This window comes from Terrapene carolina, unplaced genomic scaffold, assembly GCF_002925995.2.
Source record: "Terrapene carolina triunguis isolate 2854851 unplaced genomic scaffold, T_m_triunguis-2.0 Scaffold25733, whole genome shotgun sequence".
NCBI lineage: Eukaryota > Metazoa > Chordata > Testudines > Emydidae > Terrapene > Terrapene triunguis.
In genome coordinates this window covers 25,563-50,603 of record NW_020690084.1, presented here as the reverse complement: position 1 = coordinate 50,603, position 25,041 = coordinate 25,563, and the positions used below count along the sequence as shown (strand labels likewise).

Genomic DNA, 25,041 nt, shown 5'->3' with positions numbered 1-25,041 from the left:
GTCAGAATTTCTTTAAAGCATTATAACGTGCATTATGTCAGTATTAAAACAGTCACAATACTACAAGAGTAGCCTATATATATATATATATATATATACAATTACAAGTGCAATACATTATTGTATGCCATCTTTCATACATATTTGGAGGATTGAAGTAAACTAGTGAATCTACAATTTACTATAGTGGGATAAGTCAGAGGGGTAAGGAGCAGGGCATTGGTCAAGTCTTGGGAAGAGTGAACAGAGCAGAAGGAACCTGGGAGGCTCCAGGAACAAGAAGGATTTCATTGTCTCATTAGAGAGGATTAGAAGAAGAGAAGTAGGGAGATCTTTAGGTACACTGTGTCATGGAGCCTGGGTCACTAATAGGTGCAGAGTGAAGAAAAAGATTTACTAGCCTCTGGTTAAAGACCCAATGTTTATTTGAGGAGGTTAGGAACTGTGGCTGGAGAAAAAAGAAAATTTGGCTACCAGAGAAAATTACAGGCAACCAAGGGATTTTACACAGGATTCTAAAATGGGAACACGTTCCCACCTTCCCTTCTATCTGAGTGCAGAAGAGGAGTAGACATGTTTCATACCAAATGAATTTTGAAAAGTTGTAACTTAAAGGAGACTCTCAAGGAGGAACATAGTACAAGGATGAGAGGAGAGAGGGAAAATGAATATCAGAATAATGAAGAAATAAGGAATTGAGCTAAATGCTAACTTAAGGCAGGGGTTCTCAAGCTTTTCCATATTGTGATTCCATATTACAACAAGTTTTAGGGCATCTATCCATGTATCCAAAAAGAAAGGGCGTGTGGTCATGACCCCCTGAAACCTGTTTATGCCCCAGTGAGGCTAAGAATCCTTGACTTCAAAGGATGCAAAATGCAAGCATAAAAATTACAGAGCAATTTTTATAGGATTTGCCAGAATATTAGTATTATTTGAAACATTAACATTTTGATGATGCTCTTTTAGAACTGATAAAATAGTGTAGATGTTAAATATCTCTTTTCAGAGTACGGTGGAGTGATAACCCAATAAGACTGTGGCAATTAGCCTTTTAATAGGAGTATTAAGCCTTTAGTTTTAAGAAATGATTTCAAAGTGACAATGAACAAAACAAATTTAAATTGATATTTGAATTTTACCTGTTAGTTTGGCAAATGTAGGTCCATTACTTAACAGGAAGAGAGCAAATAAAGGATGACACAGAGAAAGTTGAGGTGTTTCATGCCCTTTTTGCTTCAGTCTTCACTAAAAAGATTAATTTGGGGCAGATACATAACACAATATTAACAAGGGGGAAAGGATCTTGGGCCAAAATATGGAACATGGGGGGAGGGATAGCTCAGTGGTTTGAGCATTTGCCTGCTAAACCCAGGGTTGTGAGTTCAGTCCTCAAGGGGGCCATTTAGAGATCTAGGGCAAAATCAGTACTTTGTCCTGCTAGTGAAGGCAGGGGACTGGACTTGATGACCTTTCAAGGTCCCTTCCAGTTCTATGAGATAGATAGGTAAAGAACACGTTAAAGAATGTTTAGATAAAATAGATGCATTCAAGTCAGTAGGGCCTGATTAAATTCACAAAAGAGTATTTAAGGAAATAACCAAAGCAATATCAGAACCATTAATTGGTTTTGAGAACTCAGGGAGGATGGGTGAGGACCCAGAGACCTGGAGAAAGAAAAACACAGTACTCATCTTCAAAAAGAGGGGGGGGGAAAGGAAGACCCAGGAAATTATAGAGCAGTCAATCTAACTTTGATACCTGGAAAGATACTGAAACAAATGATCAAACAATCAATTTGCTCAGACCTAGAGGATAATAAGGTGATAATTAGTAGCAACATGGATATGTCAAGCACAAATCATACAAAACCAGTCTAACATCCTTCTTTGACAAGGTAACTGGCCTAGTGAATGGAGGGAAGCAGTAGACATGATATATCTGGATTTTAGCAAGGCTTTTGACACAGTCCTCCATGACAATCTCATAAGCAAACAAGGGAAATGTGGCCTAGATGAATTTACCATAAGATGAGTGTACAACTGGTTCAAAGACCATACTTGGAGAGTAGTTAACAATGCTTCACTGTCAAACTGGGAGATCGTATCAAGTGGAGTTCCATGGGTGTCTTTCCTGTGTCCAATACTAGTCAATATTTTCATTAATGACTTAGATGACAGTGTGGAGACTAGACTAGTAAAATTTGTGAATGACAGTTTATAGCTAGGTGTGGTGTAAGCATTTTAAAGGACAGGATTAGAATTCAAAACTACCTTGATAAATGGAGAATTGGTCTGAAATCAACAAGATGAAATTCAATAAAGACGCATTCAAAGTACTACACTTGAAGGAAAAATCGAATGCATACCTCCAAAATGGCAAATAGCTGGCTAGGCACTAGTACTGCAGAAAAGGATTTGGCGGTTATAGTGGATCACACATTGAATATGAGTCAACAGTGTGATACTGCTGCAAAAAAAGGCTAATGTCAGTCTGGTTTGTATTGACAGGAGTGTCGTATGTACGGGCTTGTCTACTTGGGAACTTTACAAGCCCTTGTATGCATTAAACTAGGGTATGACTCTACAGAGCACCAGCTTGTCACACACTAATGTCACGTCTGGATGCAGTTTGTCTGTTCTGATAGTTCTGGAGTGTGGTTTGGCTTAGTGTTCTTCCAAACGCCTGTCAGGGATGGGCTAGGACCTGATATACTTAATCCTGCCTCAGCACAGCTGATAGACTAGATGATTTGTTGAGGTCCCTTCCATCCCTATGCTTCTGTGATAAATACAGATTAATACCACCTCCAACTATCAAAAAAAATAAAATTAAGGGGGTGTGTATTACCTTTTTTCAGAGCTCTTTTGCAACAAATCTGACTTTCTGAATTTTTTGTTTTGTGTTTTTTGCCTTGCATTACTTTCCATATGGCAATTTAATGAATACAATAACCATTAAATACACCTCTACCCCGATATAATGTGACCCGATAAAACACAAATTCGGATATAACGTGGTAAAGCAGTGCTCCGGGTGGGCGGGGCTGCGCGCTCTGGCAGATCAAAGCAAGTTTGATATAACACAGTTTCACCTATAATGTGGTAAGATTTTTTTTTTTTTGGCTCCCGAGGACAGTGTTATATCGGGGTAGAAGTGTATCTACTTCTGAGTTTAATGTTTTCTTTAAATAGTTGGTGTTAAAGACAAAAAGAGAACCCTGGAGTCTGATACTGACAATGCAATGCTTTTGGGCACACAAGTTCAGAAGACACTCTGTTAGCGGCGTAGGAATTGTTTCCACAGAGGATTTTAGAAGTTAGGATGACACAGTGTTTCAGACAGTGTTACTGTGGCAGAGGGCTTTTAGCAGAGGATTCGCAGGACATGCCTCTTACATGAAGAAACTGACACATTCAACTGTCACACAATCCTCACTTGTGTAATGATTTTCTACCATAATATTGGAGAGGTCCCTGCACCCTAATGCAGGGCCGCCTTTGTCTTACCTGTCCTGATAGCTTGACAGGCTCCCTACACTGGGTCACAAGGGGAGCTGATGGGTTGGGATACAGATACAATCCAATTTCTCCCCTTACAGAAGGGCAGGGGAGGTCTCCAAGGGGATGCCGACAATAGCATTGGGCTGTGGGAGGGCATCCTGAAACAGCTGTATGGTATGTGACGCAGTAGGAAATTGTGAGTGTTGCTGAGGAAGAAGGGGGCTATTTGGTGATCATGTTAGGGGCATCTCTTCCCCTGTCATTGCTCCACATGTACGAGGCTCAGACTGGCCGCTTTATTTTTAAACTGCATTTAAAAATTCAGCCACTTGACAAAGTATAATTAGAAGTTAATGTGGACATAAAGACAATGAGACATAGACACCATTATATGGTTAAATGTGGAGGCTGAAGCTTTATTTAAAACTATTACCAAACTAGGGTAACTACCCAGAAAGGTTGTCCCAGTGCGGATCTCAGTTGGCACGAATGGCTGTGGTGTACTACAGACTAGAGGGTAAATGTGACAGTCATGCCCCCTCTCCACCTTCACCCTGACTGTAAGCCAGAATCCCACCCCTTCCTCCATGCTAGAGACAGGAGAGACAAGATGAGGTGAGCCACAAGCTGCATGAGACATACATAGGGTCTGTCTGCATTTGGAGCTGGGGGGGCGATTCTCAGTGTGAGGAGACAAACCCCGCACTAGTTGTGATCTAGCTAGTGTGCTAAAACTAGAGGGTATTTTAAAAGAGAGCGTGTGAAGCTCGAGCAGCAGGACGGGCTCACCACCCTGAGTACATCAGTACGAACCCAGCCGAGACCACAGGCACTCAGAGTGGCTAACACCCCTCCTGCCTGTCACGCTGCTGCAGCTACATTCTGTTTTTAGGGCACTAGCTCAATCAGAGTTAGCACAGGGAACTGCTCTCCCAGCTCAAAGCGCAGGCAAACCCCCTCACCAGGCAATACTGTGCTCAGGACCATGGCCCAGGCAGCCCACTGGGTTATAGGAACCTGTAAACAAACCCTTTCTAATCTACCAACCACATGGGAACCTGTCAAAGTTGTAACAATTATAATCTAAACCCAGACCACCTTGATGCTGAATGGAAGGTGGAAAAAATCCACACAGCAGTTTGCCGATTCTGCCATATGGCAAATATCCCTTCCAGCCTCCAGACTGGTGATCAGCTGAACCCCCCGCATCCCCAGCAATCCACCAGCTATATTAAGGGAGCTCACAATAGTTACCCCACATAGGTAACTCGAAGCACAGTCAGGTAGTTTAGACACTGGTTTTCTAGCAACAAAGGACAGGTCTGTGTTCTATGCACCATGCATCTGGCAGGACTTAGCTAACCTGAATCCTTTACTACTCCTGGAGCTGGATACTGAATTTCTTTAATGCCTTGTGGTGCACTTTACTGCAGTGTAAATACAAACTGTCTCAGAAAACGGCATAGTCAGTGACAGGCTCTACATACAAATACAAGGGCCATGCTGGTATATTTTGATGACCCTCTTCTTCAAATTCCTCAAGCCCCATCTCCGTTGTGATACCTACAAAAAAATCAGGCAACCGATGATGCCTAAGTTGAAAGATAGTTTGGGGTAAATGATTTAACTTTACCAAGGCAGGAAACAAATTTCAAATTATTATATTTGTTTTTTTAGATTTAAAATAACACAGATTCTTACCCAAGGCTCCAGGTATCCTAACAGAATTATACAATTAAATTTACCATCAAACTGTGCACATAGCAAATCTCTGTAATGTCTGATCTTATTACTGTTCTCCTCAGCCTCTCTCCCATTGTGTTCTGTAATCAGTGAGAGCGTCCCCGGCAGGAGAAGATTATGATACAGTCTCTTAGGGCAGGTCTATGCTTAAAATGCTGCAGTGGTGCAACTGCCGCATAGCCACAGTAGCGCTTCAGTGCTGCTGCTACCTATGCTGACGGGAGAGCTTCTCCCATCGGTGTACGTGCTCCACCTCCCCGAGAGGCAGTAGCTATGTCAGTGGCAGAAAGCCCTGCCAGTAACACAGCACTGTCTGTACCGGGGGTTAGGTTGGTGTAACTGCATCACTCGGGGTGTGGAGTTTCCACACCCCTGAGCGACAGTTATACCAACCCAATTTCCTAGTGTAAGAGGAATTTCCTAATTGGCCTCTTACAGTTGGTATGGCTACTTCCACCTTTTCATGTTCTCTGTATGTATAAATATCTTCTTGCTGTATGTTCCAGTCTATGCATCCAATGAAGTGGGCAGTAGCCCACGAAAGCTTGTGCTCAAATAAATTTGTTAGTCTCTAAGGTGCGACAAGTACTCCTGTTCTTTTTGTGGATACAGACTAACACGGCTGCTACTCTGAAACCTGTCAATTTCCTAGTGTAGATCTGGCCTCAGTAAGCATATAGGTTACTGCTCCAGACTGGAACCTTTGGGTGCAACCACAATAAAATAAATCATATATTTCATTAACCTGTTTGGAGGATGCAAATGAACTATTGCAGTTACCATTTGGCATGCCCTACTATAGTATATATTGTAAGAGCCAGTAAATCTGGTGAATCTTGAGAGGAATGACTGGGCAGAAGGGATCTTGCAGGACTTCATTGTGCTATTAGGAGAGGTGTGGGAGTCTCACAGTCCAAGGAGGAATGATGGGATCTGAAAATCGTTGGGGAGCCAATTCAGTGCAGAGGGTTGTGGAGCCTGTGCCACTCGATGGGCGAAGTGTGGAGAGGGACGAGACTACTAGTGTCTGTGCAGACAAGAATAAAGTTTCGTATCTGAGGAATACAGGAAATGGGGCTGGAGAAAAGGAGGAAATGTGGGAAGCCTGGTCCAGGGGGAATGATGAAGGCACAAAGCGGTATCTTCTCCTGGACTCTGAAATGGACAGGATTCCAGGGGTATTTCCAAGGCTAGGGACAAGGTGTTCACATTTCCTGAGCGCAGAGAGAAGCTATAAGACTCGGTATTTGTGGATCAGTCAAAGTTTGGGAAGTTGTGACTTGGAACAGACTGGAGGGAACCCGAGGTAAGAATGAGAGGAGATTTGGGGTGAGCAGTATTTCTAAAATAATGAGGAAACAATAAATCATAAATTTAATTTTAAAAAAGGATGGACATATTTTTCTTAAAGGATTCCCTTGAAAATGACTGGGTGTATTTGAAATGTAACTATACAAGTTGTTTTACAAAATAGATATCTTTGGAGTGTAACTTCTATATGTGAGACAATTTTAGATTATGTTGTCAGCCTGTTTTTATTCTACTAACATTGCAGTTGCTAAATAAATATTAGTATCCCAACTATGATGTTACATAGGGCATATGGAACATGTTAATTGTAATTGGCCAAGTTTGCAAGGCCTTACGCTCAACTGGGTGGTATTTCTCTGTCTGTCTGTTTGTAACACAATAACAGTAGAGTGCCACTGTCACGTTGCCTAGTAAGGGACACAGCTAAGAGAGCCAATCTCAGCTCAGACTGCCAAACTACAGGGCAAGTACCCCAGACTGGTGGTATAGTCTATCATAGGGTAACCAGATGTTCCAATTTTATAGGGACAGTCCTGATATTTGGGGGTTTGTCTTCTATACACACCAATTACCTCCCACTTCCTGTCCCAATTTTTCACCCTTGCCATCTGGTCACCCTATTCTATCATAAGATTTCACCAGCCAGTAACAAATATGTGCCTCCAAAATAATATACTAGTTATCATGAAGCCACAGACAGTCCCTTTAGGCTCTCCAGTCCCTGTTTACCACTCAGGCAAACTGGACTTTATGATAAAAGGTTATTAAAACCAAAAATCACATACATTCTTCCAATCCCAAAGGATCAGTCACTTACCCCAGGTAATAGGATGCCCAAGATCTTACCAAAACACAATGCTGGTAGCCAATCCTTAGTAAACTAACTAAAGATTTATTAATAAAAAAAGAAAAGAAAGCTGTTAAAAGTTAAAGCAGATAAGATACATTACTGTTGCATCAGAATATGAGTCCAGTTGTTGGCAGAGGTATAATGTCAACTAACCCTCTGTCAGTCTCTTACAGACCTTTCATGAATCTTTCAGGGCATCCCACTGGGGATCTCAGTTCAATAGCTTAAACTCTCCTGTGCCACAGCTGAGGCTTTGTCTACACTACACAGCTTTTAGCGAAAGTCGGGCAGTGTAGCTGCTGTACTCCCACCCCCAACGAGCAGCATTCACGTTGCTGGCAGGAGAGCGCAGTTCACACTGACGCTTGCCAGGGCAAAACTTTTGTCTTTGGGTTGAGGGGGAAAGAAAGGGGGAGGATTTAGCACCTCTGAAACCTACAAAAGTTTTGTCACTCAATTGCCAGCGTAGACATAGCCTCAGTAGATCAGAGATAGCAGGGCCATCCTCAAGGTCCAGTATTTATCTCTCTCTTCATTATTAAACCAAGGATCCTTGCTTTTTCCGTGCATGCACAAATAATCCCGTTACATTATGTAAATCAATGTAATTGCTGGCCAGCCATTGCAACAGGAACAGGTAACTGAAGACCATACAGGTAACATTAGATTCATGCAGTATACACACATCTTTGATCTTAAGGTTGATTGAGCACAGGACACATACATAATGTAAAGAGACATGAAAAAGATTTAGCAACTACAAGCTTAAATTTGGTTACATCTAACAGGATGGAGGTAACTACAGACAAATGCAGTTAGCATCTACTCTTGATTCTTACTAACACAAGTGAATGGGCCAATGTTTAGGAGCACAATTAACATTCTTTTGTTACTTACATACAGTAAATTAACACTCTCAGGGCAGGTCTTCACTACGGGGGGGGGGGTCGATTTAAGATACGCAAATTCAGCTACGCGAATAGCGTAGCTGAATTTGACGTATCGCAGCCGACTTACCCCGCTGTAGGGACGGCGGCAAAATCGACCTCTGCGGCTTCCCGTCGACGGCGCTTACTCCCACCTTCGCTGGTGGAGTAAGAGCGTCGATTCGGGGATCGATTGTCGCGTCCCATTGGGACGCGATAAATCGATCCCCGAGAGGTCGATTTCTACCCGCCGATTCAGGCGGGTAGTGTAGACCTAGCCTTAGAGGTTGTGCCCTGAGCTGGCAAGCTCTCAGCGCCACAGCCAATCAATTATAATAGTTCAGGGAATGGCTAGACATCACTGTGCAGAAACCTATTACGTTTGGGCAAAATCAATAAACCATACAGGGGGAAGGGGAAAAATGGGGGACATGGTCATCTCTTTAGCACAGCCGCAGCCTCTAGCATTTTTGCAATTGTCTATAGATCAAAGAACTGGTTGATGGCATGGCACCCATTAACACCTCTCAGTATAATACCCCTAAGTTCTGCCCATCCTCTCAATGGAATTCAGCATGCTGATCTCTGCATGACTCATGTCCCAGACAGACAGAACGGGTTGCAAACAAGGCCTTATGACAAGGGACATCCCTTATTTTTTTTCATCTCTGTATAAGATCAGGAGTTGCTGAGTGCTGGAAAAAAAGCAGCAAGAAATAACCCTGGTGAATGCGGTTGAGTGCCAATTATTGTTGTTGTTTAGTAATAATAATAATAATATAATATAACTATATCTCATAGAGCTGGAAGGGACCCCGAAGGGTCATCGAGTCCAGCCCCCTGCCTTCACTAGCAGGACCAATAATGACAATATTGGGAGGAGGGCTGGGGCAGGGGTGCTAAGAAAACAGTCCCTTATTTTTGAAATACAATTTTGGCAACCCTAGACAGAAGAGACATAATGATGGTTGGAGGGGAGTGTGAAGGGGACAATGGAGAGGCATGGGGGAAGGACGTGTGCACACAGCTTCTGGCCTGGGAAGAACATGGGAGACTTTTGTATGGGGCACGGGGGGAAATGGGGTGCAGACCAAGCCCCTGCCATAGAGGGGAGAATGTGGGAAACCTGAGCAGCACTGTGACCCTGGAAGTCACAACACCTAGAGTGGGGAGCTGAGCCCAGCCATCCCCGTGGGATAGGAGGTGCAGATGCTGCTGCTGTGATATGTATGGTGTACCAGTACTAGTTACACTAATGTGTATATTCTTGAAGAAGCTTATGACGAAGACTAAGATCTTGATTTATAAAGCCTGCATAGACAGCACCCTCCTTTACGGCAGTGAGACATGGATCTCATATAGCAGGCAAGAAAAGAGACTCAATAGCTTCCATCTGTGGTGCCTGAGATCCATTCTAGACATCACATGGCAAGGTAAAATTACTAATGAAGACGTGCTAATGAGGGCACAAATCTCCAGCCTGAGAGCTGTTATCAAGCACAACCATCTTCGTTGGTTAGGTCATGTGCATAGGATGCAAGACGGAAGACTTCCTAAATACATCTTATAATATGGTGAGTTAAAGGTGGGTTAAAGACGGAGAGGGCGCCCAAAACTTAGGTTTCGAGACGCCTGCAAAAGAGACCTAAAATGCTTTGGTATTGAGCCACAGACTTAGGAAGCCCAAGTGAAAGGTCATTCAAGTTGACAATCCAGTCTGGAGACAGGCATCGCAGAACATGATAAGCAGTGGCTCTCTATACTCAAAACAAAAAGACAGAGTAAAAAACGAGTGACTAGCCATGGACAACAGGAAAACACCTTTCGTTGCACTTGATGTGATAACATCTGTTTGTCCAGAATTGGTTTTTATAGTTATCAAAAAAGCTGCAGCACCAACTGTGACCTCACATCCGCAATAACAAACATCTGTGAAGGCGAATGGGGCCAATACTAATGTGTATATTATATGTTGTGGGTAAGATATTTAGTAAGGTGTGTGGCTTTTGCACTAATGCCATTTACTGTGTCGTGACAGGCCATTGAGGTTTACAAATGTGTTCTGACCCCGGAAAGGTTACAAACCACTGGCCTGGTCAACCCAAAGCCTGAGGGGGCTGATGCAAAGACTCGCCATATAGCATGGTCAAATATGCACCACTCTAAGTGGGATAGAACCATGTTGCTAAATAATTGACAGTCGAAATTTGTTAGTATTGTCTTCACCTTTGCAGTATTTTGCTCTGTTTCTTCATGGGGTGTGGCCCTTAACTGACAGATTTAAAACTATTCCTGGTATTATGTGAGTACTGAGGAGGAAGACAAATGCCCATTCAAGGATGCTGCACCGGGTTCCACAGGACAGCAGGTGGCCATGATTATTTCTTGCACTATATGCTGAAGATAATTCACTAAACCCTGACTCTTCCAGATCACCCGCAGCGTCCCCGCTGCCATTGGGTCGCTGCAGGGCTTGGAGCAGCTGGGATCCTCATCCTGGTGGGAGCTGTGATAGCGATGGGTGTTTGGGGTAAGCAGTTCAAAATTAATTTGTGCAAAATGCAGCACCCTGAAATTTCCCCTTCCCGCACATTTCTGATTCCAACGCTTTTGTGAATAATATCCTGGACTTGTCATTATCATCACAAAGGGAACAATATCACATGAAGGAGGTAGTGTTAGAACTTGATATGTGAGCCCTATGTGATCCAGCTCTCACAACATCACTGTTCAGTGTGCACAGGGAAAAGTGGAAGACACCTTACAATGTGTAATAAATGAGATTTTTCTCTTTCTCTGTCATGCTCTCTCTCTCTCTGTCCCAGTTCTGAATTTGATAGCTACAGTATGTAACGGTTTATTACACACACCCTCATTCTCAGTTTGCTAATCCCTAAGTGGTAGTTGCCGCTCACACTCATCCTCTTCTGAAGTTTCTCAGCTCAAAGAATATCTGAATACACTGGAGAACAACAGTACCGGGGAGAGAATCATCCATCAATCCAACTGCAGCGCTGGCCTAAAAGATTTCCATTTCCACTTGAAACAATTTGTGTGTGAATCATCTCACAGCAACTCAGCAGGTAACCTCAGCTCCTTCCCTCTCAGCAGCTTCCTGTATTGTAGTGCCATCTACTGGTCAGCTAGGGTAACCCAGTGCAGGACACAAACTACTTCAATAACTATTTATAGGGCAGCTGGTAGCGACTCCTATGTTTAGGGTCCCTAAAGCTTCCATTGTAAAAGGGTCTTGTGGTATCTTTGAGGAGCTCTCACACTTCCCTTGTTCGAAGCAGGACTTTGAAATAGGGGGGCGAGGCAAGCCCGCAGACTGGAGAAACATGTTTTCTTTGGCCCATGAAATTTTGTCCAGGTTTTGCTGAGATGGGAACGTTGGAAGAGCCGCCATTTCCTCCTTGCTTGTGAGCCTCAGGAAAACTCTGTAGCGTGACAAAATAACAGTCAAAAGTGCTGGGCTCACCTGCCACAGCAGCACACCCGGCACTGGGAGCTACCAGAGCAGATGGAGATGGATGTGGGGAGGGGGTGAGAGCTGGGCCAGGCTCCCCCTCACCCAGCACATGGCCCCAGTGGTCTATCAACCTCTTGCTCCCAGGAACACCACATGGAGCAGAAGCTCCTCCTGGGGGGACAGAGAACTGGCTGGGCTCCCTTTGACCACCCAGGCCTATTCCCTGCCCCCATCCCTCAGGATAACAGATTTTTCCTGTAACCAGCAAGCAGAGTTATTCCTGTTGCTGGAGCGATAGCACTGTGGTTTGGTACTGAAGATCCAGGGTCCAAACACAGCTGCTGATTCAGGATGGTGGAGTTGTTCCAGTTCCAGAATTGTTTTATGTTTTTTAAAAACTAGGAAATTAAACACAATACTGGATTAAGAGAACACAAAGATTACAAAGCCAAGCTCCCGAAAGTTAGGAAATGCCAGATTACCCGCACAACCTTAATTCAGCCCCCAGTTGTGTGTGCCTTATGATATGGTCTTTATTGCATGATTATCTACTATTTTTATCTCAGGGCTGCTGCCTCATTCAGTGCACAGGCCTATTTGGGTCCATGTCCATGATGGCTCCCCAAGCATTCAGTGTACTGGATGATCTCACAATCAGGCTGAATTACAGTTGCATGGGCAAGCCATGAATGTGGCATTTCCAATGTTGATTTGCAACCTAAATAAAGTTCTTTTAATGTTTATATGTAGTATTATCTACCCCCAACTGGAATGCAGCCATCTCTAGGGGGAAATGCAGCCATCTCTAGGGGGCTGTTAACCAGTGCACAGGAACACTACACTAAAGGGGAGGAAGTGAAGGAGAATTCCAGTTGAGCCTGACCTGCATTAGCCCGTGCTATTTCAGGACTGAGGTACTCACAGCTTCACCAATACCCCTCCCTCCTGGCCTGCAGCAGCTGCGGCGAGTTGAATGTTGGACCTGTCCTCAAACAAAGCCAAGACAATAGCTCTACTGGAAATGTTGAGGCTGGAGGCCTGTGCATGAGTGTGATGCAGTTCAGAACCTTCAGCTCCATTAAGCATTTCCATTTCCCCTCCAGAGGGATCAGGGTGTAAGCTCTGCCCCCCAAACTGGCTGCTGCACAGGGACAAGTGCTACTGGGTGTCAAAAGAAAAAAATCCCTGGAACAAGAGCCGCGATGACTGTTCAAGGAGGAGCTCTCGGCTGCCGGTGCTCCGGGACCAGGATGAGATGGTAAATAAAACTAGTCCTGGGGATATGAGCATCACTAGTAATAATTAATACACACAACCCCTGTGTTGTGTGTCTGTCAAGGTTGCTCTATATCAGGGGTGGCCAAACGTACTGACCCTGCGAGCCCCATACAACCATCTTTGGAAGTTCTAGAGCCAGGTGCTCCTGCCGGGACTCAAGCGTCATCCCTGCAAGGAGGGGGGGTCTCAGGCTTCAGCCCCATGGGAGGCACCTGCCCGGGCTCAAGGCTTCAGCCCTGCTCCTGCTGAAGCCCCAAGCCCCAGGAGGCGCGTCCTGCAGGGCTAAAGCCCTGAGACCCCCCCCCACACACTGGGCAGGAAGCCAGAGTTGATGTGTGAGGGGGCATGTGCCCCCCGATTTTTCCCAGGGTTTGCTGGTCCCGCTCGGTCACATGGTGCCACTGGGCCCAACTCCCTGCACTGGGAGCTGCGGCTGTGGGGAGAGGCAGCGACAAACAGCTGGGAGCTCCTCACTGCAGTTCCCAGCTGTCTGGCATTGCCTCTCCATGCAGAGCTAACACCTGGGAGATGCAGGGTGGGGGCGCTGAGGATAAGAGGGGGGACAGCCTGGGGAGGGGGGCTTGACTCCAACTGTTGGGAAAGGGAACCCCCCACTCTCAGCAAGCACCAGTTGCTTGTAGTAGAAGCCCCTCCTTGCCCCACCGCCCCACTGCAGGGCAGAAGCCCTGAGCTCCCCCCAAGTCTGGTAGGCAGAGAATGGGGGTGGGAGGGGGCTCTGGGAGCTGCACTTTCACTGTAAAGAGATGCCTGTCATTCACAAGCCACGGTTTGGCCACCCCTGCTCTATACATACCCACACAAGCTAAAAAGCAAGGAAATGAAAAGTTCAGGCCAGCAACAGCACATAACCTGTGCCCTGCCCCCCAGCGGTGACACCTTACCGATAGCATGACCCCCACACACCACAAAGACTGTACCAAGGCCTTAATTCTGCCCCAGTCAGGACAGAAACTAAACAACTGACCCACGGTCACAGAGGGAGTCTGGGGAATAGAACCCAGTTCCCAGAGTCTCTAGCTAGCACCCTAACCCCGAGCCCCTCCTTCCCCGTCACTTCATTCTTTCATGTCATTTACAGACTTTCATTCAAAATACTACCAAAGACACAAACCAGATCTGGCTTGGACTCACTGTTACATCCCCCGCGAGGAAATGGACTTGGGTGGATGGCTCCCTGTTCAATCAAACACTGTGAGTGGTTTTTATCCCATGAGTCCATGTAAGATGTGCAGCAGGGGGCACAGGATTGTTGCTTTCCAGCATTGGTGAGAGCAGAGGCTACATATGGGCGCAAGGGATATTCAGTGCTGGGCACAGTCCTCTGCACAGAGAGAAATGAATCTAGTCCTGAGCCTCATTTGATGGCTCCCGCAGAAGTCGGGCTAATCCTAAGGGCTGGGTTTTGTAATATGGACAAGTGTTTTCAGAAATAGATCAAGGCCAACCAGCTCCTATGAAAGGGTCATGTACTAGGAAGTGTTTTATCAATTAGGGGTCTGTAGGAACAGTGCCGCAGTTAAGGAAGAAATTTGAGAGGTGTCCGAATGAGGAAAAGCTGCTAAAAATCTTGTTCAAAAATTCTAAACAGGGATTTATTTATTTTGTTTCCCAGGTTCAAGTTAGTGGATCCTGCTGAAGGGCAATGCGGGGTGATAAAAGCAGGTGGGATTCAGTGTGAAACCTGCACTACAGTCTCTAAATGGATTTGTGAAAAAGACGCTCTCCTCATTAGCCAGTGACATTAATCGCCTGTATTTTCTAAGTATGAACTATAAATGTTCTTTAGTTTGTCACATGAATGATGAATATTGAAGGTGAGCTTCAAAAGGAAAAATTAGGCTCATACTCCGCCCGACGCACCTTTTCTAGGGTGGATAAAGACGGCCTGAAAAGCTTTTCTTGCATTTGAAATTCAGGTCCTGGCTAGGCTGGGAGATTAAGGTGAAGGGAGAACTAGTGAAATGACATCACAAGTAGAGCTCGGAGACATTTTTCCACTCAATAGTTTATTTGCTGAAAAATGCATTTTGGAAGGAACAAGGCTATTCACAAACTTGTGTTGAATTCACTGAATAGTTTCAGCCAAAATAAAATAAAATAATAATAATACTAAAAAAATCCAGGCTAGGTTCACAAGAGGACTGGAGGAGGAGACAGCTGTTAACCCCACCCAGTAGCCAAGTGGTTACCGCACCAGGTTCGAATTCCTGCTCTGGGACAGTGCTAATAGATTAGCCACCTCTAGATGTACAAGGTTATGCTATTTTAAGACTGTTTACTGTCAGCAATGGAATCCATTCCCAGGAAAGAGTTCAACATACCTTATAAACAGATATGAGTAAGGCAAATATATTGCAGAGCAAGATTACACAGTTCAGACACCTTCAAGAACCTAAAGAGCTGCAGCGAAGGCATAGAACTCAAGCAGCAACAATCTGTCCTCTTAAATTTGGCATAATTAGCATTTGTTTAATTAGCAGCCTGGACATTCTAGCACTGCACATTTTTGCAGAGCAATTTCTTTATAAAAGACATGTAGGAAAATATTTTACATTAAAAAGTGCCTCAAAGAAATCTATCCCTGAAGTGCAGCCTGCGGATGTGAAAATTGGCAGTCAGTGAACGGGGGCAGCACAAAAGTTTGGGAAGGGAGGGGAAAGAGGCGTCTCCTGGAGCAGGGGGCAAGCGTGTCAAGCTGGTTCTAGGCCCCTGCCACATTTTCACAAGGAGGCTCCCAGGCACAAATTCAGAGGCTGGGTTTGCATGAAGACCCCCACAGTCTGTATCTCACAGGGCAGCACAGCTGCATTGCTGGCTGTAAACATCAAAGGTGTACAGAGCTTGGAAGTGGCAACACCACATGGAACCCGACAACCAAGGCCAAAGCCATCCTATGGCACCCAAGGGGCTGCAGGGAGGGCTGTCTGCAGTAAGGTTACCCTAATTTGTCACAGTTTGTGGACACAGTAAGGAGCCATGAGAACCCTGTCCCAGTCTGAAGGGTGCAAACCCCAAGAGGGCAAGAAATCATTAAAGGCACCAGGGAACAACTGGAGCTAATGGGATAAATTGAGCAAGGGGGACATTTTCAGAGTGCTACTGAGGAGATGATTCCCAGCAACAAGGGAGTCTGAGAATCTGGGATATTGCAATCTCCTGCCCTGCAATCTGTTTGGGGACCATTGTGTTAAAATGTATGAATGGCATCTCTCTGCTTGTGGTCTACTCCATGTGGGAGGGTGACCACAGCTCCTCGGGAACTACACACAGTACAGGTTGATTAAGGTGAGTCACTAAACAACACCAGAGAGGTACCACCCTGTGACAGCATGTACTCCCGTATCCACACTCTACACCCTATTGTAATAATCTTTACAGAAAATACACCTTCTAAGGCATCATTTGAAAACTAATAACTTGCTGGTCAATAATATCATGGTGAGATGGACATAGCAACATTATATGTAAAGTTATAAATTCCCCCAAATGATGTTGGCACACATTCAAATGCAGAGAACCCCAATTAAGCAGGTATGAAACAAAGGTGTGTTTTCCCCTCAGTTTGCATATAAGTTGTAAGACAGCCAGAGGAAGAAGACAGGAGACAAGGAAAATCTGCATTTCAGGAAACTGAGGTGAGAAGAAACAGCACAGAACTTTTCACCACCAGACATGTCGCCTTCTTTACTGTGAATGAACTTTGCTTTGAGGGGTGACCTTCAGGAAACTGCATCTCGAATGGGGACCGGACTATAAAAGTGAGGGGTAAAAACACCCCACATTCCCTCTTCCTCTTCGCTTGATTACAAAAGAAAAAGCCATTGGACTTTGGGAGCAGATCCTGGCCTGAGAGTTTGGTCAGCAATGTTACTGAGAACCTGTGGTGAGGGACGTCACCTTTAGCAAAGTCTAGTTTGTTAAGTTTAGAAACCATTTTATCTTTATTGTTCACTCAACCATTCCTGACTTTTATCAGCTGTGTGATACAGGAGGGCCGGGGAGCAGTGGTAGAGGGGAAGTATATAAGTCCTAGACTAATTAAGGTGTGGTTCCCTGAAGACTAGGGAGGGTTGCTACAGGTTAATTGGAGCACCTGTAGTCAATTAAGGCCCTGTTAGCAACCTAATAAAACCCCCTGCTTCAGGCAGTCAGGGGAGAAGGAGAGAGGACTGGAGCTTGGCGGTGTGCTGTGAGACTTGGAAGATCAGAAAAACGGAGTACGGGAGACCCTGCCCCAGCAGGGGAGGGAGACTCCCTCCCCCAGCGTTTAAGGACTGAAGGTACCCCACCCAAGGGGGAAGAGGGTAAGAACCCAAAGGGGTTGAGAGGGGCTGGGACTCAGAGTGAGGAGCAAACCCAGACCCCTCCCCTGCTTCCCTCCTTTACCACCTTCCCAGGCTACTAGTGGGCCCCTTGGTGCCCCAAGAGCAGGGGCAAGGGGTAGCAGCTTAGCCCCCCCACCAAGAAAAGCGCAGGACCCACTATACTACATTGGCCATCCTGTCACAGCTGAGAAAGGGCCGTGTGGTGGCTTGTAACTGCTGGAACATGCTGAGCATTGTGCTCAGAGCAGAAGCAAGGTGCAGGTGCTGGCTTTTAGACAGAGTGGCTGGCTGGGGATACCCGACATATAGAAGGGAGCTGTGCAGCTTTAAGTGGCCCAGTCAGGGAGTGGGATGGGGTCTCTGCCCAGAGATGGGGTGGCTGGAGTCCTGACCTAGTGGAGGTAGCTAGAGATGCAGTTACCCTGAAACTGTGACAGGCTCCCTGAGAGAAGGGTCACAGGCCCTGGCATTAGGGTAACTGACAACTAGCACTGGAGAAAATCCTGGAGGCAGACTAAGAAAGAAGCGTGACGCTCTGTACCTCGGGGGAACACCCTACACCCCATAAAATGATGGTGTGGTATCCAATGCAAAGTTTGTCATGTTGGGTGTCTTCGGCAGGCTCATAATGCACTGAGCATGGTTATAGTGATGTTATAGTAAGGGTATAAGTTATAATTTCATGTATATAGTTATGAGGCTGAAAATGTATCCTCATGGCTTAAAGCAAGTCCAGGCAAAAACTCTCCAAGAACAGAGAGGCAGGTCACACCTGGTCCGGGCATGGATGGGACAAGCCCAGCCCAGCCTCACAGGAACAAAGGACACTGGCTCAGGCAGCAACAAAAGAATCTGTTAGACCCTTGAGTGAGTCACCCCCCTTCCTTTGGGCAGTTTGGGACTGCAGTGAGGTAATGCTCACCTGACTCTGAGGGGGGCGCAAAGCCAAGAGGGAAGAAAAGACCTGATAAAAGGGAGAGACATTTTGCCATGCTCTTCCACCTCCATCTACATACACCACCACCATCAAGCAACTAAAACGCTGATCAAAGGGGAGAGCCTGACTGAAAAGTAATCAGACAGCCTGTGGTGAAAAGTATCTAAGGTTTAAGGACATTGAAAGTGTAAAGAGCAGCTTAGAATGCGTTTCGCTTTTATTTCATTTGACCAAATCTGACTTGTTATGCTTTGACTTCTAATCACTTAAAATCTATCTTTAAAGCTAATAAATGTTTGTTCGACCTGAAGCAGTGTGTTTGGTTTGAAGTGTGTCAGGGGCTCCCCTTGGGATAACAAGCCTGGTACATATCCATTTCTTAGTTAAGTTGACGAACTCATAAGTTTGCAGCGTCCAGCGGGTATAACTGGACACTGCAAGACGGAGGTTCCTAGGGTTGTGTCTGGGACCGGAGATATTGGCTAGTGTCATTCGCTTGCAAGTAGCTTGGTACAGCTTACATGCCAGAGGCTGTGCATGAACAGCCCAGGAGTGGGGGTTCTCACAGCAGAGCCAGGTAAGGCTCCCTCCCAGAGTCAAGGATTGCAGTGGCCTAGCATATCACTGGTCCAGACAACACAAGAGGGGAAACATCACAACAAGTAAATAGGCTGCAGCATATAAGGCCATGGAGGGGACCAGAACCAGGCTTTGCCATGTCTGATCTCCGATCCCCTTGAGTTCACGAGTCCCCTCCCACTACACGCTCCTCTTCCTTCATAGGGGTATCAGATTTACTGCAGATCCATTTTCTTGATGCGCTGCAGCTGGAGCTGATGACTGAGAGTTCTTCATCCAGGTACGCACAGTCGGCTTCGCCTTGTATTTCAAACCTGTAACCCAGAGACAGGGGGAGCTAGAGTCAGTGCGTGCCAGGTACAGACTGGGGGAGACACCCCAGGTCAGGGAGGGGAGCTGCTGCACTCACAGCCCCTCTGGAGCCTACCTTCCTGCACCAGGCCCCACTCCCGGCAGGCGAGGAAGTTAAAGCAGCTAGTGGGACATTTCCATCACCTCTGACCCAACACAAAGGAAAAAAGAGACTCACCGATTGTCAAACTTGGTCCCGTTGGCCCATTTCCAGACCTGGCCCGTGTCCTTCCGGAGGCCGATCCAGTGGTCCAGTTTGCCTTTGTAGGGCAGCAGGGAACCCTTAGAAACCCAATAGACGCAATCAGCTGTGTTAGCCCCTGACTCTGCTGCTCTCCACCTTGGGCAGTGGGGGATTTCTAGAGGCCTCTTCCATTGTTATTGGGTGAAGGGATCAGATGAGTATTAACCCTTCACCCTCCCCCCTCCTCTTTCTTGGGGCTGTGGCACCTACTGGGTGTAGCAGAAATTGAGCTGCAAGGTCACTGTCCGCCCAGCAGCCCCTTCTCAGAGCACAGCAGGGCGAGGAGGGAGAGGGAGCTGCAGGGGCAGGGAAGCTGAGGGAAGCAGGCACAGAGCCGGCCTCACCTTAAGCGGGATTCCCCCACCTCACCCATGAGGAACCCTGGGGCAGGGCTGAGCTGGGGGGGGGGGGGGGCAGGTTCTCACCCCCTCCAGCCCCAGGCAGCCCATTGGCCTGGAGCTGACTGAGCTGGCCCAGCCCTGCACAGGGGGAGTCTCCACCTGGGCTCTGGCAGATGCAGGGTCGAGGTGGCTGGAGCCCCAGGTCCAGCCAGGATTCAGCTGCCAGAACCGCACTGACTCTGGCCACCCAGCCTGGGAGGCACCCGGGCTCCCCTCGGGCCTACAGGGGCTGAGCCCAGCCTGATTCCAGCCCTGTCTGTGATCGCTGGGCTTGGCACAAAGCATCTATCCGGGCTTCTCACCAGCTCCTGCAGACTCTCAATCACAGCCAGGGAGGCAGCGTGCGAAGAGCAGAAGCTCTGGCTGTAGGTCCAATTCCCTTCAGCCTTAGAAAAATAGTAGTATTTCCCTTGGTTCCTGAACCAGCCGTCTGGGCACCAGCAGGCAGCAGCGGGGCAAGGATGAGGCTGCTTAGATTTTTCCACTAAAAAAGAGAACACCCAGGGTGAGAGATCGTCCCTTCTCTCGTTGCTCTGTGGAGAACAAGCAGGAACTGCCAGACTGGATCAGACTAATGGGACACACGACTGATCTCTGAGAGCTGCCAGCATCAGCTGCGTGAGCGGGAGGGCAATGCACCCCCTAGTGGGCAGTGGTGGGATAGCTGGCCCCAGGGAACATTTTCCCCCAAATGCTGTCAGAGGCTGGCTAGGCCCCAAAGCAGGAAGATTTATATTCCTAGTCATATCCTGATTCAGAGAGAGAATAGCCTGCCCGGAAGGGTCAGGAGGACACTTCTGTCTGTCAGTGGCTGGCTCCTGGCTTGAAGCAGGAGGCTTTGTGCCCCTTCTACACTGAACCCTCTCCAGTACGACTCTGCATGGTCTCATTTCCCACATCAAGGGCCAGGCCTTTGATGAATCCAGCTGAGCTCTGGGCCTCAATAACATCCTGTGGCAGTGAGTTACCCTGGGCATGAGACTGCTAGTTACGTATTTAATGCAACAGGAGTCACAGAAAGAAGTTTAAGAAGGGTGCGGTAATTCTATTAATTCCACAGAATGGCCACACCAAGCCCTGTTCATCTTTACCTGGACCCCCAGCTCCCCCACACACACACCCAGACCCCCACCCCTATCCCCAGACTGACCCACACGGAATCCTTTCACCCCAAACCTGGATCCCCCACATTAGGCCGCTCCACACTTGAATCTTGTCAGGCTGAGCCTTCTGTCCCCACCTGGTGCACCTGACACAGAGGGGCAGGGCCCCAGGGTGATTCTGGGGCAGGTCAGCCAGGGTTGGGTGCAGCCCCACCATTCAGTCCATATCCTGGGAGTTAGGGGGCTGCAGGGATCTCCCACCTCCATGCAGCCAGGGGCCTGGGCTCTCCACAGTCAGGCTGGAACCTCCACATTTATTGATAAATAACCTTTGCAAAATTTTAAAATATTGTGCGCAGAATTTTTAATTTGTTGGCACAGCATTCCCTCAGGAGCACAAGCAGGAGGGAGAGGGTCACACAAAACCACTTTTAAGCCCCTCCCTGAAATGTAACCCCTTTGCTGCAAAGAAAGTTACCTACAAGTAATCACTGGAAATGTTTAAAGTTCCTGAGTTGCAGCCACAGAAGGCGTGAGCACATCTATGGAGCTGGGCAGCTGAGTCCAGGAGGCAGCGCAGGGTGAATACTGAGCGGGTCATTTCAGTTACTGATTTTGTGGGAGCAGGTACATTAGGCAGAGGCACAAGCAGAGAGGCTGCCAGACCTGCTGGGCTCTGCCAATGCCGCCTTGAAGACAAGGGGCACTCAGATCCATTCAGTTCTGACAGCCCCTCTGAGCGGGTTTCCCTCCTCACCCATCTCGTGTATCAAAGCATCAGATCCCCTGGAATCTGCAGCCTGACCCCAGAGCTCACTACACTGGAGTGGGACGTGGGAGCGGTGAGCGCCCCTTCTAATACCCCGGCAAGCAGCACTTGGATCCTCCTGCACCCCACTGATCCCCTGCAGTGACGTGTGGGGCTGCACGTTACAGAAAGGCTCACACTGAAGGGAACTCTTCTGTAATTGCACACACTGTCCCTGGGGAGCCTTCCCTTTGGAGATTACTGACCCACGGGTTAAATTCTCAACTGCAGGGGTGGGGGCTTCCCCCCACAGCAATACAGCTCATCCCAGGGATGCTGTAGCCCGTCAGTCCTGCTGTGAGACAACCAGGGGGAGGGAGGCAGGATGGCCAGGCTGGTAACCTCAGATCACCGAGCTGCAGACAAGTTACCCTGCTCAGTGAAACTCAGACAGGGGATCTCTGTCAGTCCATCAATCCAAACGCGTGTGAAGGGAGAGTCCCTGGGTACAAAAGGGAGCAACAGAGGGGGCTGGAAGCCAGAAAAGAGCGATTGTCTCGTGTTCACTGCCCTGGATGACAGGGACTCAGGAAATCCAATTCCCAGCTGTGCCAGACTCCCTGGCTGACCCAGGGTGAGTCACTTCAGCCCGGATCCACAAAGGGATTTCGGCGTTTGATATCCAGCCTTGCAACGCCGAACTTTTATTAGCCTAGGAAATCACTGGAACAACAACGGGATCTACAAGGCCTGAGCTGGGTGCCCGGGCGCCCCACGCAATGAACGGGGAGGGAGGGGCACCTAAGAACAGTATTCACAAGAGCTAGGATGCTAGATAGGGGCTGCCCAAGCCAGCCAGTAGAACACACTGACCAGGGCTGTGCCCCACACCTCGCCCCTCTCAGAGCTCAGCACCTCAGCCCTGGCTGCAGGGAGGGGCCCAGCCCTGCTAACAACCTGCAGCGGGGACCCCCCACCCTGGAGTCAGGCACCTATGTCACTTCTCGTGAGAGCGAGTGCAGCAGCAGGCGTCTAGAACCCCTGAAACTGGCTGAGGACAGAGGGTGGGGAGAGAAGACGATCTCCCTGATAACCTTTAACTGGCAGGGCTCTCGCTCCTGATGTGGGAGACCCTGCTTCTGTCCCCCTCTCCCTGAGGAGCAGAGATTGGAGAACAGGAAGTTCCCACCTCTCAGGTGGGCGCCCTAAGCACTAGATTATAGACGGATTCTAACTCTCTGGCACAATTAATATTTAAGTATTCAATCAAAGTGGAACAACTTCAACAGGAAATCCACCTCTACCTCGATAGAACGCTGTCCTCGGGAGCCAAAAAATCTTACCATGTTATAGGTGAAACCGCATTATATCGAACTTGCTTTGATCCGCCAGAGTGCGCAGCCCCTACCGTTGCTTTACCGCATTATATCCAAATTCGTGTTATATCAGGTAGCGTTATACGGGGTAGAGGTGTATTGAGAACACACACCCTTTCCACCCCCATCAGACTGTCCCACAGCTCAGAGGCTGGGCACTCCCCTGAGAGGTGGGAGACCCCTGTTCAGATCCTGTCTCCCCTCAGACAGAGGGGACTGGAACTAGGGGGTCTCACACCCCAGGAAAGGGCCCTACCACTGGGGCAGGGTTAAGGGTGGTGGGTTTTCTTTGCCCCCACCTGTTTCACAGAGGCCGGCAGCCTAAGCACACCTGCTAGACCCCACACCATGGGTACGACAGGCCTCTGGGTGCCGAGGGCCAAGCAGCAGCACACACCCAGAGGCAGACCATGAAGCTCTGAGGGAACTTCCACAGCAAAAGCATCATCTCCAGGTGAGCTCAGGCGCCCCCAGGGTTCAGTGGCAGCCGGGCAGGGGGTTGGCAGATCACGGGGTGCCTGAAACGGGGACTTCGGCGCCTTAGTGCCCTTTGTGGAACCAGCCTCGGTGCCCTGGCTCCCCCGCCACAGAGTGGGGATAAGGACACATCCCTGCCTCACAGGGGCTGGGAGGATAAATCCGTTCATGTCAGTGATGGACACCATAAAAGAACCTAGAGAGAATCCTGTCTGACCTGACTGCTAAAGCCATGAGGCCAGAAGGAGAACACACAGAGCTGTGAGCCACTAAGGATAAAAAACCCCACGCGCCCAGAGACTGAACCATCGGGGGTTGGGAACTTACCTCCCAAAGCTGCTGCTAAAGCAATGATGATCAAAGCCATGACCACAAACACAACTAGTCCTTTACTTGTACATTTCCTGAAGCTGGAATTAGCTGGATCACCTGGAAATAAAAAAAATCTGTTAATGTTCCTGGGGCAACTAAGACCAGAATTATTTTCCATCAGGCTCTGATCGGACACACACCAGATTTTTATTTTGATTTCTAAAATGGTTCTGTCCCTGCTCTGGACACAAATATTAACTCGAACTCCCATCCAGACTGCAAAGGAGAACATCACTCCCCAAATCACCACTCTGTGGTTAATTAGCCCAGTTAATCCCCAGAAAGGACCCTACAGAATTCAGAGGGATTCGGAGAAGGGTGGAGGATGATCAAGGGCCTGGAGAAACTATGACAAGAGATTGACAAGCCTGGGATGGTTTGCCATGGAGAGGAGGTGAATGAGAGGGACCAGGATAAACAGTCTATGCCATACGGCTAGGACAGAAGGCAGACTGGGAGCTTTTGGTGATAAAGCTGTGGGCAGTCCCTGCACGCCCCCTTGTGGCCTGGTGTGGCACTGTGGGTGCATCCCACAATTTCCCTTGATTGGCAGCAGTAGGTTTGCTTTAACAGCCCAGGGCAAAAAGATGCCAACACGAATGAAGAAAATAGCACCTCCTTTTCAATAAGGCTTCAGGACAGGATCAGTTTCAACAAACAGTTCATACAGTAAAAATAACAGGAGTACTTGTGGCACCTTAGAGACTAACAAATTTATTAGAGCATAAGCTTTCGTGGGCTACAACCCACTTCTTCGGATGCATATAGAGTGAAACATGTATAGAGGAGATATATATACACACATACAGAGAGCATGAACAGGTGGGAGTTGTCTTTCCAACTCTGAGAGGCCAATTAAGTAAGAGAAAAAAACAAAAAAAAAAAAAAAAAAACTTTTGAAGTGGTAATCAAGATAGCCCAGTACAGACAGTTTGATAAGAAGCAAGTGTGAGAATACTTACAAGGGGAGATAGATTCAATGTTTGTAATGGCTCAGCCATTCCCAATCCCTATTTAACCCTGA

At 47.5% G+C, this 25,041-nt stretch overlaps 2 protein-coding genes across 2 annotated transcripts; one reads left to right on the top strand and one right to left on the bottom strand.

The window, feature by feature from the left end:
- Window positions 1–10,850: 10,850 nt before the first annotated feature.
- Window positions 10,851–14,843, top strand: LOC113408869 (killer cell lectin-like receptor subfamily F member 1). Its single transcript, XM_026662308.1, has 5 exons — window positions 10,851–10,863; window positions 11,267–11,416; window positions 12,909–13,063; window positions 14,183–14,295; window positions 14,717–14,843. Exons 1-5 carry the CDS (start codon window positions 10,851–10,853, stop codon window positions 14,841–14,843), a joined length of 558 nt encoding a protein of 185 aa, XP_026518093.1.
- A 4,265-nt stretch (window positions 14,844–19,108) lies between these two features.
- On the bottom strand, window positions 19,109–24,072 carry LOC112125017 (C-type lectin domain family 2 member D-like). Its single transcript, XM_026662307.2, has 4 exons — window positions 23,973–24,072; window positions 20,244–20,425; window positions 19,475–19,578; window positions 19,109–19,259 (listed from the first exon to the last, which is right to left on the bottom strand). Exons 1-4 carry the CDS (start codon window positions 24,010–24,012, stop codon window positions 19,109–19,111), a joined length of 477 nt encoding a protein of 158 aa, XP_026518092.1. The 5' UTR covers window positions 24,013–24,072.
- Between the last annotated feature and the right edge of the window lie 969 nt (window positions 24,073–25,041).